General features: G+C 41.3%; 1 protein-coding gene across 1 annotated transcript; it reads left to right on the forward strand.

Moving 5' to 3' along the window:
* Positions 1-684: 684 nt before the first annotated feature.
* On the forward strand, positions 685-11,824 carry LOC148978735 (uncharacterized). The gene is made up of 2 exons (XM_089132825.1): positions 685-4,701; positions 11,695-11,824. Exons 1-2 carry the CDS (start codon positions 1,139-1,141, stop codon positions 11,822-11,824), a joined length of 3,693 nt encoding a protein of 1,230 aa, XP_088988951.1. The 5' UTR covers positions 685-1,138.
* Positions 11,825-17,816: the final 5,992 nt, after the last annotated feature.

A 17,816-nucleotide genomic window follows, 5' to 3' on the forward strand; every position in this document is an offset into this window, starting at 1 on the left:
CATGGGAGGAAAGCCGATCTAGATCTAGTGCAAGGGCAAATGAAAATATTATTAGTTTGCCATTAAAGATACCACATTCACATCATCTCTAACCAGTGGACATCGCATAACATGCACCAGATGATGATCTTTGACCACCTGTAGGCCAAACAGAATTCACACATATTTGAGACATAAATCAAGGTTTCACTATAACACATGTTCACGCTCACCTTAACATAAATTATTTACGCCCTGATTCATTTTAAATGGCAATAGTAGCTCTAAGCCCTATAAGAGCAGGTCAGATCTGTACAACTAGATCAGAGAAGCCTGTTCACACAGTTGACGTAATGGATGATGTCAGATTTCATTGAAAATGACATGTTGAGTTGTATGACAGTTGATGTCAACTGAACAAATAAGCCTGTAAGTTTTTATCTTCTTGTACTACTTTTTCTCTGGGTTCACTCAGAACTTATTGAGGTACTTATCTATCAGTCATCTTATTCTGTTATTTCATGTCCTGTTTTTGCACCCTGTAGTACCTATTTGAAGAGTTCAGATGCAAAAGCCTCTAAGTGCCATTTGAAATTTTCTTCTAGAATGATCATTTTTATCAAGCTTGTATATTTAAGTTCAGTAATTTCACTTAAATTGCAATGAGGATTGTTGTGAATTTGATCCTTTAATTATACTTTTTTTTTTTTTTCTTTCTCCTTACATATTTGCACTTCATATCCCACAATCCTTTTGTCAGTTTCACTACATTACCCATACACCCCCTGGGCAAGGTCTATAAGTAGACCTCACTTCCTCCCTTTTTTCCTTTTGTATTGGTGAGGTGTGGTGGTTGGAATGGACACCCAACCATGTCCTTTCCTTAGGATGCGTTGATGACTAAAGACCATCTTGTACGTCCTGTTTATCCTGTCCCTCCATTAACATCTGTTCATTGGCATCATGTGTGTCAGCTCCATGTGAATTAAGACTTTATCATCCTGAACTGAAAATAAAAGAGAGCAAAGGACTGGTATTTTTTCCATGTGTTTTAATCAGACACACCATCAAGTTTCTACAACTCCAACGAACTTTGGATACATTTAACATCTGAGATCCAATATATGGTCCTTCGAGCCGGAGATAGAAATTTGGTGGAATGGATTACCATGCAAGACCTGCAATCCGGCGCAGCCTGAGAAGCAGAAGACCTCCTGCCCGTTTTGTTGACTGTATGGTGAGAGAATATGGTCCTCCTCCGCCTCCCTCACCAACACTAGTTGTAAGTGATCATCACCAAACTCAGTATGAAAATCCACCTTTAAGACATTCCCCAAGCTCATTGGCTCCTTGTGAACAGCCTCAACATGATTTGCTCGATATGGATGTTAAACAAGAAATACTTGGACTTAAGGGTATGCTTGGTGAGATGATGTCTAAAATGTCACAGTTAGTAGTTTCTTCCAGACATTCTGAATTTTCTGAGTCTTTTGATGATGCTTCTGATGATGATGATAATGCCTTAGTTAATCCATCTATTGTTCAAGAATTGTGTGCATGTATTAAGACAGCTGAAAAGAAACCTACATGTGAGAAATGTAATTCCTCAACTGTTCCTTCACTGCTTCCATTTAGTAGGCCTAGTTCTCTGCCTCTTCCTCCTTCCTCATTGTTACGTAGTCCACCCCAACAGATGCACACACATGATATAGCATCACAACTACAATTTAGTATGTTACAACCTTCTATTGTTCCATTGGTTCCTGGGCCTTCTAATTGTCAGTCCCCTCAAGTGCAAACATCACCAGTGTTGGTACAACCAACTGGTCCACCACAACCATTTTTACCATGTAGTTCATTTTCCTCTGCCATGGTTCATTCTCAGTTATCCTCACAAGTAACATCAGCACAGTTACCTCCACAGCCTCGGTATGCTGTTTCTCAGTATTCACAGCCATTAGGACCATCCTCTAGCTCGGCAATTCCTCATGTAGCCTCAGCTAATGTAGGCCCTCACATGCAATCTGTAGGTCAGGTAGGGAATGATGTTGTACAACCTCCTGCCCCACATATTCAACCAATTGTTCCCACTACCCAGTCAACTGCAATTCCATTCCTTCATCCTTATCCATATTCCCAACCATATTATGCATCATATCCTGTTCCTTCCTATCCTACTTCTCGTGTTCAGGGACCTACCTTTCCTTTCCTGGTTAATGATGATCCCCAAGAATTTGCAATGTTGCAGCTAGCATTGACAAATTTGTTGTCACCCCATGAGCCAGAACATTACAAATTCCATATCTTGTTAGATCATTTAAAATTTTCTCCAGCTCGTGATCTAGCTTTAGCTTATGCTAACGATCCTAGGCCTTACAGTATGGCTCTTTTTGCACTACAGCAGAAATATGGGCAACCTCACCAACTAGTTTTGAGAGAAATCAAAGCCATTCTAGCTCTCCCCAGGGTGAGACCAGGTGACAGCAGAGCATTTAGTAGCTTCGCATTAAAGGTTCGAGCTTTGGTTGGCATGCTCCAATCTTCGGGCCAAGACCAAGTTAAATCTGAATTATCCTGTGCTTCTCATGTACAGCAACTACTCAGTAAACTGCCCACAGAGCATGTGACCAACTTTGCCCGTTATGCCCGTACAATCCTAAAGGGTCAAAGCTACAACCTGATTAGCTTTTCCGCTTGGCTCCAAGAAGAAGCTGAGTGTCAAGCAATGGCTGATCAGGTTAGTGACTTTCCAAAACCATTCCTGAGTAAACCTCAACCAAAGACTTCCATTAACACTCGAACAGTCTTGTACGGAGTTAACAGTAATTCTGTTGTGCCAAGATCCATTAATAAGCAACCCCAGAATGTGAGAGATGGAGAATGGAGTTCCAAATATTCATGCGCCTATTGTTCCAGTAGAGATCATTTCATTAGCCTGTGCCCCTCTTTTAAATCTCTAGAAGATACCAGGAAGGATGCATGGATTAGAGAGAACAAAAGATGTTGGAGATGCGGGCTTAACCATCTAGCTGTCAACTGTGACTTGAAGAAACCCTGTCCACAGTGCAAAGGCAGACATCTTGGTATCCTTCATGGAGTTAATTGTCGTGACCAAGATAACGGTACATTCTATCTTAGTCGCCTTGGAGGTTCTGGTAGGGTCTTGCTTAAAGTTGTTGAAGTACTTCTCCATTATAAAGGAAGATCCTTGCAAACCTATGCCATCTTAGATGATGGATCAGAACGTACCATGTTGCTACCTCAAGCATCTGAGTCTTTGGGCCTCAATGGGGTACCTGAGTCCCTAATTGTTAGAACTGTACGTCAAGATACCCTTGCACTTGAAGGTTCTTCTGTAACCTTTGAAATATCTTCCATGACCAATCCAGAAAAGAAGTATTCCATTTCCAATGCCTTTTCTGCTGCTAGATTGGGACTGGCAGAACAGACGTATCCTGTTGAGATCTTGCAGAGACGTTTCAGACATCTTCGAGACTTACCCCTTCCAGCCTTCTCTAATGTCCAACCACTTGTTCTTATCGGTGCAGACTATCCACACCTGATAAATCCCATTGATCAGGTGTATTTCGGGCCTCCTAAATCTCCAGCTGCAATACAGACCAGGTTAGGATGGGTACTTCAAGGCCCAATACCGATTCCTAACACTGATGAGACTCAGTGTCTTTTTACCATCGCTAATCCCCTAGAAGAACTTCGCCATGATGTGGAGAAATTATGGAAAGTAGACATCCTTCCTTTCAGGAATGAGAAAGTCATTACTAGGTCTAAGCAAGATCAGGCAGCTATGGAATTGTTGGCCTCCAAGTCTAAAAAAGTTGATGTGGATGGTGTGAAAAGATATGCCACTCCGTTATTGCGCACTTCTTCCGCCATAAAGCTGCGGACCACACCAAATGCAGTTATGTCTTCTCTCAGATGTATCGAACGACGCCTCCAGAGAAATCCTAAAACTGCTGCTGTGTACAACCAAGAGATTGCTAAGTTGGAGGAATCCGGTTATGTTTCCAAAGTGGAACTTCCCCATGATTCATCTGATGAATCGTGGTATATTCCTCATCATATTGTGGAGCATAATGGAAAAAGGAGAATAGTCTTCAATTGTTCCTATCAATATAAAGGTGTGTCACTTAACAGTCAACTTCTTCCTGGTCCACAGTTGGGCCCTTCCTTACTTGGTGTCCTACTCCGGTTTCGTCAGTGCCCAGTGGCCATTAGTGGGGATATAAAATCCATGTTCCATCAAGTTAGGCTATTACCAGAAGACCGTTCTCTCCTACGCTTCCTGTGGCGCAATATGCAGAGCACAAATCCACCTGACATCTACGAATGGCAAGTTTTGCCCTTTGGCACGGTATGTAGTCCATGTTGCGCAACATATGCTCTACAAAGGCATGTCCATGATCACCAAGAAGGGTATGAAGATATAGCGAGCTCTGTACTTCAGTCATTCTATGTTGACAACTGCTTAGAGAGTTTCCCAAATGTGCAATCTGCTAAGAACTTCTTAGACCGAATGCGTTCTTTACTGATGAGTGGAGGATTTGAAATTAGACAGTGGGCAAGTAACCAGCCTGGTGTTGTCCGACATCTCCCTCCTGAAGCCAGGTCTGAGAATGCTGAACTGTGGATCAATCAAGACAGTTTAGATCCCAAAGAAGGAGCTCTGGGTCTGAGTTGGCACTGTCCCTCTGATTCATTAGGGTATCGATCCCGAACAGTGGAGTATAAGACAACAACCCTGCGTAATATATATAAAGTTCTCGCCAGTCAGTATGACCCATTGGGTTACATAACCCCCTTTACAACGCGAGCTAAAGTCATCATACAACAATGCTGGATGAAGTCCCGGGGCTGGGATGATCCCCTTATGCCAAATCCTATTCAACAGGCCTGGAAGGCTTGGGAAACTGAGCTCCCTGACCTGTCATTAATACAGCTTCCACGTTGTTATCTAAGTTTACCTTCCGACCAAATCACATCCAGAGAGTTGCATATATTTTGCGACGCCTCAGAGAGCGCATACGGGTCTGTAGCCTATTTGCGAATGGGAACTGACAAGGGTGTGGTACATACTTCCTTCATCATGGCAAGATCTCGAGTTGCCCCAAAAAAGCAAATATCCATCCCTCGTCTTGAACTTTGCGCTGCTCTAACAGGTGCACAGCTTTGTAAACTCCTGCAGAATGAATTGACTCATCCTTTGACAAATATTGTCTTATGGTCCGACTCGACAACTGTCTTGTCTTGGCTGCATTCCCTCTCCTGCCGTTACAAAGTTTTTGTAGCTAATAGAGTCACTGAAATATTAGAGCTCACTGACCCCTCTTCTTGGAGATGTATTCCATCTGCACAGAATCCAGCAGATGACATTACGAGAGGCAAAACTCTTGTAGAGCTAGCCAAACCTGATCATAGATGGCGACAAGGTCCAACGTTTCTGAAATTTCCTCCAGATGAATGGCCCAAAAATCTAGTATCTACATCTGATAGTCCTGATCCTGAGCTTCGTAAACCACTCTTTTGTGGGTTAACACAATTGGATGATATTGTACTCCCAGATCCTGCCCGTTTTAAATCATGGTCAGAGTTACAGTTTGCAACAAATGTGTTACTGCGACAACATAGTGAGGACTCTTGTGACGCCTCTTCTGTCCAAAATCTCCTTTTGAGACAAGCCCAGCAACAAAGTTTTCCCTCCGAGTATCAGTGTTTAACGAAAGGAAAGCCCATTGAACCTCAAAGTTGTCTCCTAACACTTTCTCCCGAATTCAATGAAGAAACGGGACTTATTGTAGTGGGCGGTAAGCTCAGGCGTGTAGAGGACATGGAACCTGGAATGGTTCATCCAATCGTCCTCGACCCCAAACATCCATTGACCCAGTTAATTATTAAGGACTGTGACGAGAAACTTTTCCATCCTGGTCCAGAGAGAGTTTTCTCAGAACTTCGACGCAATTACTGGATAATTAGAGGGAGACAAGCCGTAAAAAAACATCAGTGGTCTTGTTTTCAATGTAGGAAGTGGAGAGCCAAGCCATCTATTCCTCAAATGTCAGATCTTCCACTCTCCAAGCTCCGGTTGTTCAAACCTCCCTTTTGGTCCACCGGAATGGACTGTTTTGGTCCCTTCCATGTAAATATTGGCCGTAGAACAGAGAAGAGATGGGGCATTCTGTTTAAGTGTCAGACCACTCGATGCCTGCACCTTGATTTGTTGAGCAGTTTAGATGTGGACAGCTTTCTAATGGGCCTACGTCGTTTCATATCTAGGAGAGGTAGGCCGTATGAGATTCTTTGTGATCAGGGAAGCAATTTCCGTGGAGCTGCAAGAGAGTTAAAGGAAGCCTTCCAGAACCTTCCCACTGAGCTACAAGACAAATTGGAAAAGCAGCAGATCAAATTTAAGTTTAATCCACCACAAGCTCCTCATTTTGGGGGGTCATGGGAAAGAGAGGTCCGTTCTGTTAAAACAGCATTGCGGGTGGTACTCGGCACTCAAACCGTATCAGAGGAAGTCCTACGGACCGTTTTGACAGAAGTTGAAGGAGTGTTAAATTCAAAGCCACTTGGTTACGCCTCTTCAAATATTTCAGATCTCGACCCCATTACTCCAAATCTCCTCCTCATGGGGCGGCGAGATTCGTCTTTACCTCAGGTGATTTATGCCAATACTAAGCTCCTTGGCCGCAGATCTTGGCGCCACAGCCAGGCCCTCGTTGACCAGTTTTGGACATCTTTTATCCGACATTACTTACCAGGTCAGCAGCTCCGTCAAAAATGGAATCGAGAAAAACCTAATCTAAATGACTCTGCTGTCGTGTTAGTAATTGATTTTCAACTCCCAAGAGCATCATGGCCCATTGGCAGGGTAGTACGCCTCTTACCTAGTCAGGATGGACGTGTCAGAGTAGCTGAGATTGATATTAATGGAAAGACGTATGTACGTCCAGTTGCTAAGTTGATTCCATTACCTGAAATAGATGAGTAATAGCAAATACATGACTGTATTTGGGGGCGGCTGTTGTGAATTTGATCCTTTAATTATACTTTTTATTTATTTTTTTTCTTTCTCCTTACATATTTGCACTTCATATCCCACAATCCTTTTGTCAGTTTCACTACATTACCCATACACCCCCTGGGCAAGGTCTATAAGTAGACCTCACTTCCTCCCTTTTTTCCTTTTGTATTGGTGAGGTGTGGTGGTTGGAATGGACACCCAACCATGTCCTTTCCTTAGGATGCGTTGATGACTAAAGACCATCTTGTACGTCCTGTTTATCCTGTCCCTCCATTAACATCTGTTCATTGGCATCATGTGTGTCAGCTCCATGTGAATTAAGACTTTATCATCCTGAACTGAAAATAAAAGAGAGCAAAGGACTGGTATTTTTTCCATGTGTTTTAATCAGACACACCATCAAGTTTCTACAACTCCAACGAACTTTGGATACATTTAACATCTGAGATCCAATAAGGATTACCTATTAATTGTCATTTAAGTGAAATTACAGAACTTGAATATATAAGCTTGATAAAAATGATCATTTTAGAAGAAAATTTCAAATGGCATTTAGAGGCTTTTGCATCTGAACTCTTCATATATATATATATATATATATATATATATATATATTTTGTACAATCCATATACCTTTTACTGTATTATTAATATTTCTGTGGAGACTGCAATGGCATTCTGAGCACCTCTATTTGGGAGAAAAAATATGATGGTCTAAAAATATATATATATTAAATATATTTGTTTGAATATGTTAATTTATTTGAAAATGAAGAGTTCAGATGCAAAAGCCTCTAAATGCCATTTGAAATTTTCTTCTTTAATGATGATTTTTATCAAACTTGTATATTTAAGTTCAGTAATTTCACTTAAATAACAATTAATAGGTACATATCATTGCCATTTAAGTGAAATCACTGAACTTAAATATATAAGTTTGATAAAAATCATCCTTAAAGAAGAAAATTTCAAATGGCATTTAGAGGCTTTTGCATCTGAACTCTTCAAATGTAACTAAATAAAATCAGCATGTCAATTTCATGAAATTCCATGAACCTCAAATTATTCCATAAAATCGTTTTTGTTAGGAAAGTTGTTCATATTCATATCACATTTTACACACTTACCTATAAGATTATTAGGAACACCTGTTTGATTTCTCATCAATGCAATTATCTAATCAACCAGTCACATGGCAGTTGTTTCAATGTATTTAGGGGTGTGGTCCTGGTCATCTCCTGAACTCCAAACTGAATGTCAGAATGGGAAAGAAAGGTGATTTAAGCAATTTTGAGCATGGCATGATTGTTGGTGCCAGACGGGCCATTCTTAGTATTTCACAATCTGCTCAGTTACTGGGATTTTCACACACAACCATTTCTAGGGTTTACAATGAGTGGTGTGAAAAGGGAAAAACATCCAGTATGCGGCAGTCCTATGGGCGAAAATGACTTCTTGATGATCAGAGGAGAATGGGACGACTGATTCAAGCTGATAGAAGAGCAACTTTGACTGAAATAACCCCTCATTACAACCGAGGTATGCAGCAAAGCATTTGTGAAGCCACAAGCCACCGAGGCAGATGGGCTACAACAGCAGAAGACCCCACTGGGTACCACTCATCTAGACTACAAATAGAAAAAAAGAGGCTACAATTTGCAAGAGCTCACCAAAATTGGACAGTTGAAGACTGAAAAAATGTTGCCTGGTCTGATGAGTCTCGATTACTGTTGAGACATTCAGAATTTTTTGTAAACAGAATGAGAATATGGATCCATCATGCCTTGTTACCACTGTGCAGGCTGGTGGTGGTGGTGTAATGGTGTGGGGGATGTTTTCTTGGCATACTTTAAGCCCCTTAGTGCCAACTGGGCATCATTTAAATGCCACAGCCTACCTGAGCTTTGTTTCTGACCATGTCCCTTTATGGCCACCATGTACCCATCCTCTGATGGCTACCTCCAGTAGTATAATGCACCATGTCACAAAGCTTGAATTATTTCAACCCAAAAGGGCATCTTTGGGATGTGGTGAAACGGGAGCTTCATGCCCTGGATGTGCATCCCACAAATCTCCATCAACTCTAAGATGCTATCCTATCAATATGGGCCAATATTTCTAAAGAATGCTTTCAGCACCTTGTTGAATCAATGCCACATAGAATTAAGGCAGTTCTGAAGGCGAAAGGGGGTCAAACACAGTATTAGTATGGTGTTCCTAATAATCCTTTAGGTGAGTGTATGTTGTCAATATGTTAAAAATGTGTGGTTCAGTGTATGCAAAGTTGCAGACATACAAATAATGAATGTGCTTGCCACTTGCCTACTCATATAAACATGTTTAATAGACATCACATCTAGCTAATTATTAAAAGTTATATACACAAGTGAACAGGTGGTAATGTCTTATTTTGCCTTGGGCTAGATATTTGAGTTAATCTTTCTCCAAAATCCCAAATCTAACCCCTGTTTGTGTTTACTAGGATGGAAAGGGAAAGCCATTGCCCTTGTATAGTCTTGCTTGTGGGTTCACATCTTTGTACACTTAGTTTGTGATGAAAAGAATGACAATAAATCTTGACTTGACCTAACTTGACTTGTGCAACATATAAACACAGGCATAAACCTCAACACATACTGACATACAGCTCCAGTTCCTCATGTGGAAGCTGCTTGTCAGACAGTCCTTTGCTATAAATGACAGAGCCTAAAGGTGTTCCACACAGTTCTGTTCACCTCAAGACACATCCCGTCTTTGTGCATCACTTCTGCCTTGCTACAATACACATACATACATCTTCAAATTTCTTCTGTCATTTCAAATCTTTAATTTGTGTGGCAGGTGTTTCCTAAAAAGAGGGGGAAAACAAATAAGGCAACAATGCTGAAGGAATAAAAAAAGAAATATCACTTTGTGCTATGGTAACCACTGGCAACCATTCCCACCCCTAGGTTGTTTGTTTTGAGTTTAAGGATTCCAACCAGCTGTTAATGACAGCAATAATTAGTGCTCACTCCATGTATTGTAAATGTCGACATCTCACTGGTTTTCACACATTAACAGACAGACGTGTGGCCTGGTAAATTCTACTTGACAGAAAAATTACAAACCATCAGTGTCTTAATAATACGCATACACATTAGCACACAGTCTCACACACACACACATGCCCACACCCAACTGGAAATGTCAATAGAGCCTGTAAGGACTGAATCAGAATACAAACAATTATTACATCTTACAGGTGTCAGAAAATAACAACATACAACAAAAAAAAAAATTCATAATATCTCCTCTGCATATTAAGCTACACACACACAGACACTAACTGTGATAACGATAACGGCGCAATTTTTTGAAACAACAAATACTGTGATAAAGTTTGCTACTGTACGTACAAACGAAATTATATTTATGCAAGAGACCTGTTGTGTCATATTTACATTACTTGTCATACAGGTGCTTATGTGGCAAATGTGAGAAGATGGCTATAGAACAAGAAAATAATGCTGTTGAGAGATAGAACACAGGGCTCGAGACTAACGGCGTCCTATCGTCCTGGGGACGACAGAAAATGTGTTTAGGATGAACAGAAATATTCTCCAGGACACCTACAGGACGAAATACATTTTTGCATGTGTATTTATTTATTACCAGTAATAAAGTTAGAAAATGCCTAAATTAACCGACCAAACGCTTACTACAACAGAGCGCGCCTTCTCATGCTGTTACTATAGTTACTATCACTGGCCCTCTACTCCCCCCGAGACTTGTTTCGCGGTATCAAATGCTTAATGACATCGCAAACATGATGCGCTGGTTAAAGGTGCTCTAAGCAATGTCACACGTTTTTTAGGCCCAAACATTTTTTGTCACATACAGCAATCATCTCCTCACTATCCGCTAGCTGCCTGTCCCCTAAACACACTGTAAAAAAACACAGACAACCCAGGCTCCACAAATGGCAACAAAAACAAATTGCGGCTAATAACTGTTCCAGCCAATAACTGACAAGAAAGCCCTGGGGGTGGGGTTTGGGGGTTCATTGCAGAGGAGGAGGGAGGGTCTATCTAGCTTTGTTTGAAAATACTTTAAATGTCAACATGAAGTCACGTCACCCGACATCGCTTAAAGCACCTTTAAAAGTTAAACAGATTGAGCACCAAGACGGCCCTGCATCTCCTCCATCGAACACTATGTGTGGCTATGTGTGTGTATAAGATAAAAAATCAATTTAAATTTCAATATATTTGTGGTCTTTTTTCTTAGTTAGTCTAATTTAGGGTGACCAGACTTTCACATGTTCCGGGGACAGTCCCTCTTATTGGTGCAGTGTTAATTGCATTAACAAAAAAAAGTCATTATTTTCGTCTACGACATTTTTTCACAGACAAAAACGAGACGATTACTAAATAAAAACTAGTTTTAATGATAAAAACTAAAGTAAAATTCTGGAAAAAATGAGTAGAGCAGACATATAGACCTGAATAAGAGTGAAAACGCAAAAAGAGAGCTCTATTCGGTACTGTTTTCTGTGCGCACACACGACCCAAAGCGTGCAGCCATGCACTAGACACCTACAGCGCGCGAGTACTGAACCGAATACTGAACTATGTCATGTTGAATGTTTAACCTCTGCTGTTCCTCTTGTTTCCTGTGTGTCTGTTTCTCAGGAGGAACCCAGTGATTTGTCTGGAGTTCCTGAGAGTTGCCACGATCTGCGGGAGGTCTTTAGTCGTGCCCGGGCCACTTCCCTTCCTCCTCATCGCCCGTATGATTGTAGTATCGACCTTCTCCCAGTGACCGGGACCACGCCCCTGCGCGGCAGATTATATTCTCTATCTGCTCCCAAGAGGGAGGCGCTAGAGACTTATCTGCCCGATTCGCTCAATGCGGATACCATTGTACCTTCTTCATCACCCGCCGGAGCTGGGGTTTTTTGTCAAAAAGTAGTAGGGAGTTTGTTACAGAGTTTAGGTGCTAAATCACTGTTTGGTACGGGAACAGCAGTGCTGCTGACCGCAAGACCCTCCAGCGGACAGTGAACACAGCTGCAAAGATCATCGGTGCCCCTCTTCCTTTCATCCTGTACATTTTCCTTACACGATGCTCCGGCAAAACCAACAATATCGTTAAGGAATCCACCCATTCCTCCCAGAGTCTCTTCCATCTACCATCAGGAAGATGTATCGGAGCATCAGAGCCCGCTCCGCCAGACTGTTCAACAGCTTTTTCCCCCAGGTCGTGAGGGCCCTGAACTCAAACTACACCCCCTGAAACCCCATGCTAACCCCTACCTCGTGAAACATACTAAGACACTTAACAAACTACGCATTACATTTATGTACATTTTCCCCAGTTGCTTGAAAAACAATGTTTATGTCTGTTACATCTTTGTATGTTTGTATTTACGTAGCACCGTGGTCCTGTGAGGCACGACATTTCGTCCTACTGTATGTCCTCACATGTAGTGGAATGACAATAAACATACACCTACCTAACCTACCTAAATAAGAAAAGGATCTTCCACCAGCAGGCAATTTTGAAATTCTACAGCAGGTATTATCAACTGATGCAAGCATAGTTCGTAATTTAGATATATTTTTAAGATGGAAGAATGTAGGCAAACAACACATAGCGTTACGTCACCATTCATACCTCAAGTCTGTGGAAACACGAGACCAGTTCGTGAGTAGCTCCATTTCTAAAAAAAGGTAATAAAGCATTTGTTCATCACCAGGCATTATAAAATGCAGAATTCAAAATTTTGAATTGCCCTTTCATTTGGCATCATTTTATTTAATTTGTTTCTTACATGTCTTTTTAACACATTGCTTTCTTTCTTGCTTTCTTTAATTACACTTTTTTTCATTCATGGTCTAAGTACCCCCTGTAGTAGCCAATTTATAAAACTCTAGTTAATTCTTTGAGGTCTGTCTTTACTCAATTTGTTACTCAGTTTAATATTTCATGAAGCTCAAAAAGTAGATATGGTGCTAGTAACACCAAGGTCATGGGTTTGATTCCCAGGGAAAGCAAGAACTTATCAAATATAAATGTGTACTTTGAATGCAATGTAATTCGATTTAGATCAAAGTTTCTGCCAAATGTTGTGATATTTTGTGCAATTAAATTACATTTTATGTGTATTAAGTGTCAAAATACATTTTAGAGAAATAGAGGAATATATTCAGTTCTATTTACCACGTAATATGCATCAGTTTGGGGCTTGTTTGCATCTTACTGCATATCAGTTTGTCTTTCTGAACTAGAAGTTTTTTCATTATTTGGTTGCACTGTTGTTTACTCTCTCCTTTGTGTTTGTGTCCTTTTATTTCTATTTTTATCATTGTATTAAATTTAATAATATTATACTGTAGAGGACCATAGCATGAAAAACATGCATGTATACCCACATGTATACCAATAATAGAAACATACACAGACATGTGCAAAGAAACCTTTAATCTGCTTTGAATATCAATTCAGACTGTCACCGAAAGCAACGCGCAAAGAATAAAAACGATAATCAAAGAGCAGAAGAGAAAAGGGGAATTAAAAATCAAAGGAAAAGTAGAGGGGCTCTCTCTCTTTCTCTCTCAACCCTTCATCACAAAGCTGAATCAATTACTGCTACTCCAGAAAGTGAGTGAGAGAGACAGGGAGAGAGGGGGGGTAGCAAAGGAGGAGAAGAGAGGGATTTGCCAGAGACTAAACCAAAAGGAAGGAATGTGTGGAGAATAGGAATCAGGTGCTTTTTCCTGAAATCCGATAACGTCTTTTGCCTTTTGTTTTCATCTCTCTTTCATAAACACATGCACACACACACACACACATCAAAACTCTCTGAGTCATCACTAGCACATAGTCAATCTGCACATGTGAGCACACTTACCATTACACATTCTGTCAGGGAACACCCATTGTGATCACAGACCATGTGTTCGATGATGTATGAATATATGGATGATTGTGAAACCATTACAAAACTCAGCGTACACAGACATACACACACATATTTGGTATTCCATCTTTGAAGAGCCAGCAGAGAACTGTTATTAAGTCTTTCAACTTCAAATACATACAGACAGACGCAAACACACACACATACACACACACGCTAACAAATGCCATGTATGCTGTTTTCAGCATCTTGGGGTTATATGAGCCATAAAGGCAGCACAGATTCTGTTTATCATTGGTTTTGATGCAGTTTGCTTTAAAGAGTATGTTCTATAACCACATCATACACACACACACAGTCACAGACCACATCACTGCTTCTAAACCTCAAACACAAATGACTCCAGACAATGTGGCAGACCACAGAGTTAGCAATCCAGTGACAGAAAAGAGAGTGTGTTACTGTGCATTTTACCACTCACACCAATTTTTAAAGGGATTCTTCACCCAAAAATGAAAATGCTGTCATCATTTACTCACCCTCAAGTTGTTGCAAACCTGTATGAGTGTCTTTCTTCTGCTGAACACAAAGGAAGATATTTTGAAGAACGACTGGAACCGGTTGTTAGACACCATTGACTTCCATAGTAGAAAAAAAATACCATGGAAGTCAATGGTGCCAAAGTTCCAATCGTTCTTGAAAAAATATCTTCCTTTGTGTTCATCAGAAGAAAGAAACTCATACAGGTTTGCAATATCTTGAGGGTGAGTAAATTATGACAGCATTTTCATTTTTGGGTGAAGTATTCCTTAAATTAAAAGTGTTATAAAATTATTTTATCATTGGTTTTTGATAGGTTTACTTTTCCAGCTGACTAGAGTTTAGTTTGGGAACAGCCTTGGTCCTGATTAGGGGGCATCTATAGGGTCTTCAAGTGGGCACCTACCATCCTCAGTGTTTCGTCGACTAGTCCACGACACCTCAAGAGGGCTCGACAGTGCCCTATTGACACCCCCCCCCCCCACTCAACTCAGCCCAGCTTACTGACTTTTACATTCCTCCTGTTGCTGAGGGTGCTCCTTCCTCGTAGTTCACATGTGGTCAAAACCACAATCTCACAATCTCTCCGCAACCCAACCATACGCGCCAAACCGTTTGACTAAGGATGTCGAGCCCCACTGTCTTTGTTAAAGTAGGTTCAGTGGCAACGGTTCCGTATGGCATACTACCTACAGCAAAACACAATATCTCCCCAAACACCAACCCTCATTCATGCAATATACAAGGGAACGTAATAACTGTAATTACTATGCAAACTATACAAATAAACCAAGAGACTCTTTGAGTTTTTCAAGAATTCTACGAAACCGTTGCATGGCGGCCTGTACACAGGCAGCCAGAATCTTTCCGTCTCAACCACAGCCAGTTGCTGCTCATTTCTGCTGCTTCAGATAAGTTCTTTACTGTGCGATGCAACTCTTGGCCACTGAATCCGACGTCTCTGAGGAAACGGGTAGTAGAGTGTGCCCCAAATCCTCGACAACCCACTTGCACTGGATAAACCTAGACTCTCCATCCTTGCTGCTCTGCTTCAGTGGCCAGATGAGCATACCGCAGTTTCTTCCTCTCATATGCCTCATCTACCTCCTCCCTTGGCACTGTTAACTCTATTAGGTGAACAATGTGTGCTGATCCAGGCCACAAAACAATATCTGGTCGGAGATTAGTGGTGGCAATCTCAGGTGGAAAAATAAGCCGTTGATCAAGATAAACCAGCATTTTCCAGTCCCTTGCAGCTTCCAGTTGTCCGGGGCGAGAATTGATTTTAACATCTTTTCTTGGTGGTTGCTCGCCTGGGCGGAAGAATATTGGCTTCTGTGTGTAATGCTTTGCTAGAACAGGTGGCAATGTTTTGGTCATGTTACGCTTGCCTTACTGTCAAAATGTGCCTTAATGTCGCAGGTGATGAACACAAAAGACAAGAGGGATCCTCTTCTACCCAGGGTTTAGGTTCTGTAGTGATGGGAGCACATCATATGTTGACCTGATAAGCAAACTGATCCTACTTTCTTCCATTGACCAAAGGTCTTGTCAGCCCATCTTGCGTTGTTCCACACTCTCCCATCTCATCCACTCTCCCTACTTGGCCTGGGAAATGGCCTTTATACACCTCATCCTCTCCTCCTGCTTTCGCACCTCGTTGACTACCAGCTTCCTCCTTTGAGTTGGGCCTGCCTTGTGCCATTTAGGAGCAGCTAAACTGAGCCCGAAACCCCCTCTTCCATGCTGTACCAGTCCCACGATGTCACCAATTTGAAGGGCAGCCTTTGCCTCTATCACAGATTTCCTTGTTGACCATTTTCTACCGGTTTTTAACACAGGTGCTGCCTCCCTTACACATTCGTTGTGTGACTCTAGTAAGGTCATTTCCAGTCTGACCTTGGCACACTTAAACTCCTTGGTTAAAGCAGAGACTGGCAGCTGCAACATTCCTTTACTATTAAGTCCCAGACTGCTGAGGCAGCGTGGAACTCCCAACCAATTTGTTGATTTATGAACTTATGGACGCTTCCAGTTTATCCACTGTTGTCAAAGAAACCTCGTACACAGTCAGTGGTCACAGCAACCTCGCCAGTAGACCAAACTGAAAGCACCAGAGTTTTAGTTTGCCTGGTAGAGCACAGCTGTTTATTTTCTTAAAACCTTCCACTGCTTGTCGTCTAACTTCTCCCACTCAAACTGTGTCCTTTAGATCCCCTTCGTACCATCGACTTCGTACACCCCACGACTCTTCACTGGCTTCTCAGAAACTGTTGGTATAGCCTCACCATTACTGAAGAATGGTATATCTACTACCTTTCGTTTAGCTATCGAGATGCTCCTTGATTTTGAGGGCTTAAATTGCCTTCGTGCCCATTCAATATTATCAGTTAACTTACCCAATAACCGGTTAGTGCAGGCTACTGTTGTAGTCATGGTTGTCATGTCATCCATGTATGCTCTGATTGATAATAGTCGCATCCTAGAAGCCAAGCGCTCTCCTCCTACTACCCATCTTGATGCCCTAATGATTACTTCCATTGCCATGGTAAAAGCCAGTGGAGAAATGGTGCATCCTGCAATTATTTCAACCTCTAAGCATTGCCAGGTAGTGCTAAATTCTGGAGTTGAGAAACTAAATTGCAAATCTCCAAAATAGGCTTTTAATAAATTTGTTATTGACATTGGTACTCTGAAAAAAACTTAAATGCTGCCCAAAGAATCTCATGTGGCACTGAACCATATGCATTAGTCAAATGCAGGAATGTCACATGGAGCTCCTTCCTCTCTTTTTTAGCTGATTGAATTCGTTGCCAGACATAACATTGATGTGTTCTAAGCATCCTTAGAACTCTGGAATGCCTGCTTTTTGATCTGAAGTGTCAATGAAGCCATTCTTTAATAGGTAGTTGGACAATCTCTGGGCAATAATGCTGAAGAAAATCTTACCTTCAAGGTTTAATAGTGAAATAGGACAAAACTGACTGATGCTTGTAGCATCTTTTTCTTTAGGTATAAAGACTCCACCAGCTCTGTGCCATGCTCTAGGTACAACCTGTTTTTCCCATGCCACTTTTATCAATTTCCACAGAATCCGTAGAACTCCTGAAGCACTCTTGTACACTCTGTACACAGTAAATTCCCTGGTGTTAAATTAACACCACTCGGTGTTTATATGGGAACCACCAGCAGGGTGTTAAAAGTAACACTGAGGCAGTGTTAGAGTTAATGAGATAATTAAGTGATTAATTGAGTGATGATTGAGCATTATTGAAGACACCTAAAGCAGAATTACAAGGAGAAAACCTAACTTTTAGGTCACCGTTATGGAGGTGAGTGTTTGCTTTAGTT

Source organism: Pimephales promelas, chromosome 6 (genome assembly GCF_988280905.1).
Source record: "Pimephales promelas chromosome 6, fPimPro1.hap1.1, whole genome shotgun sequence".
NCBI classification, from domain to species: Eukaryota; Metazoa; Chordata; class Actinopteri; order Cypriniformes; family Leuciscidae; genus Pimephales; species Pimephales promelas.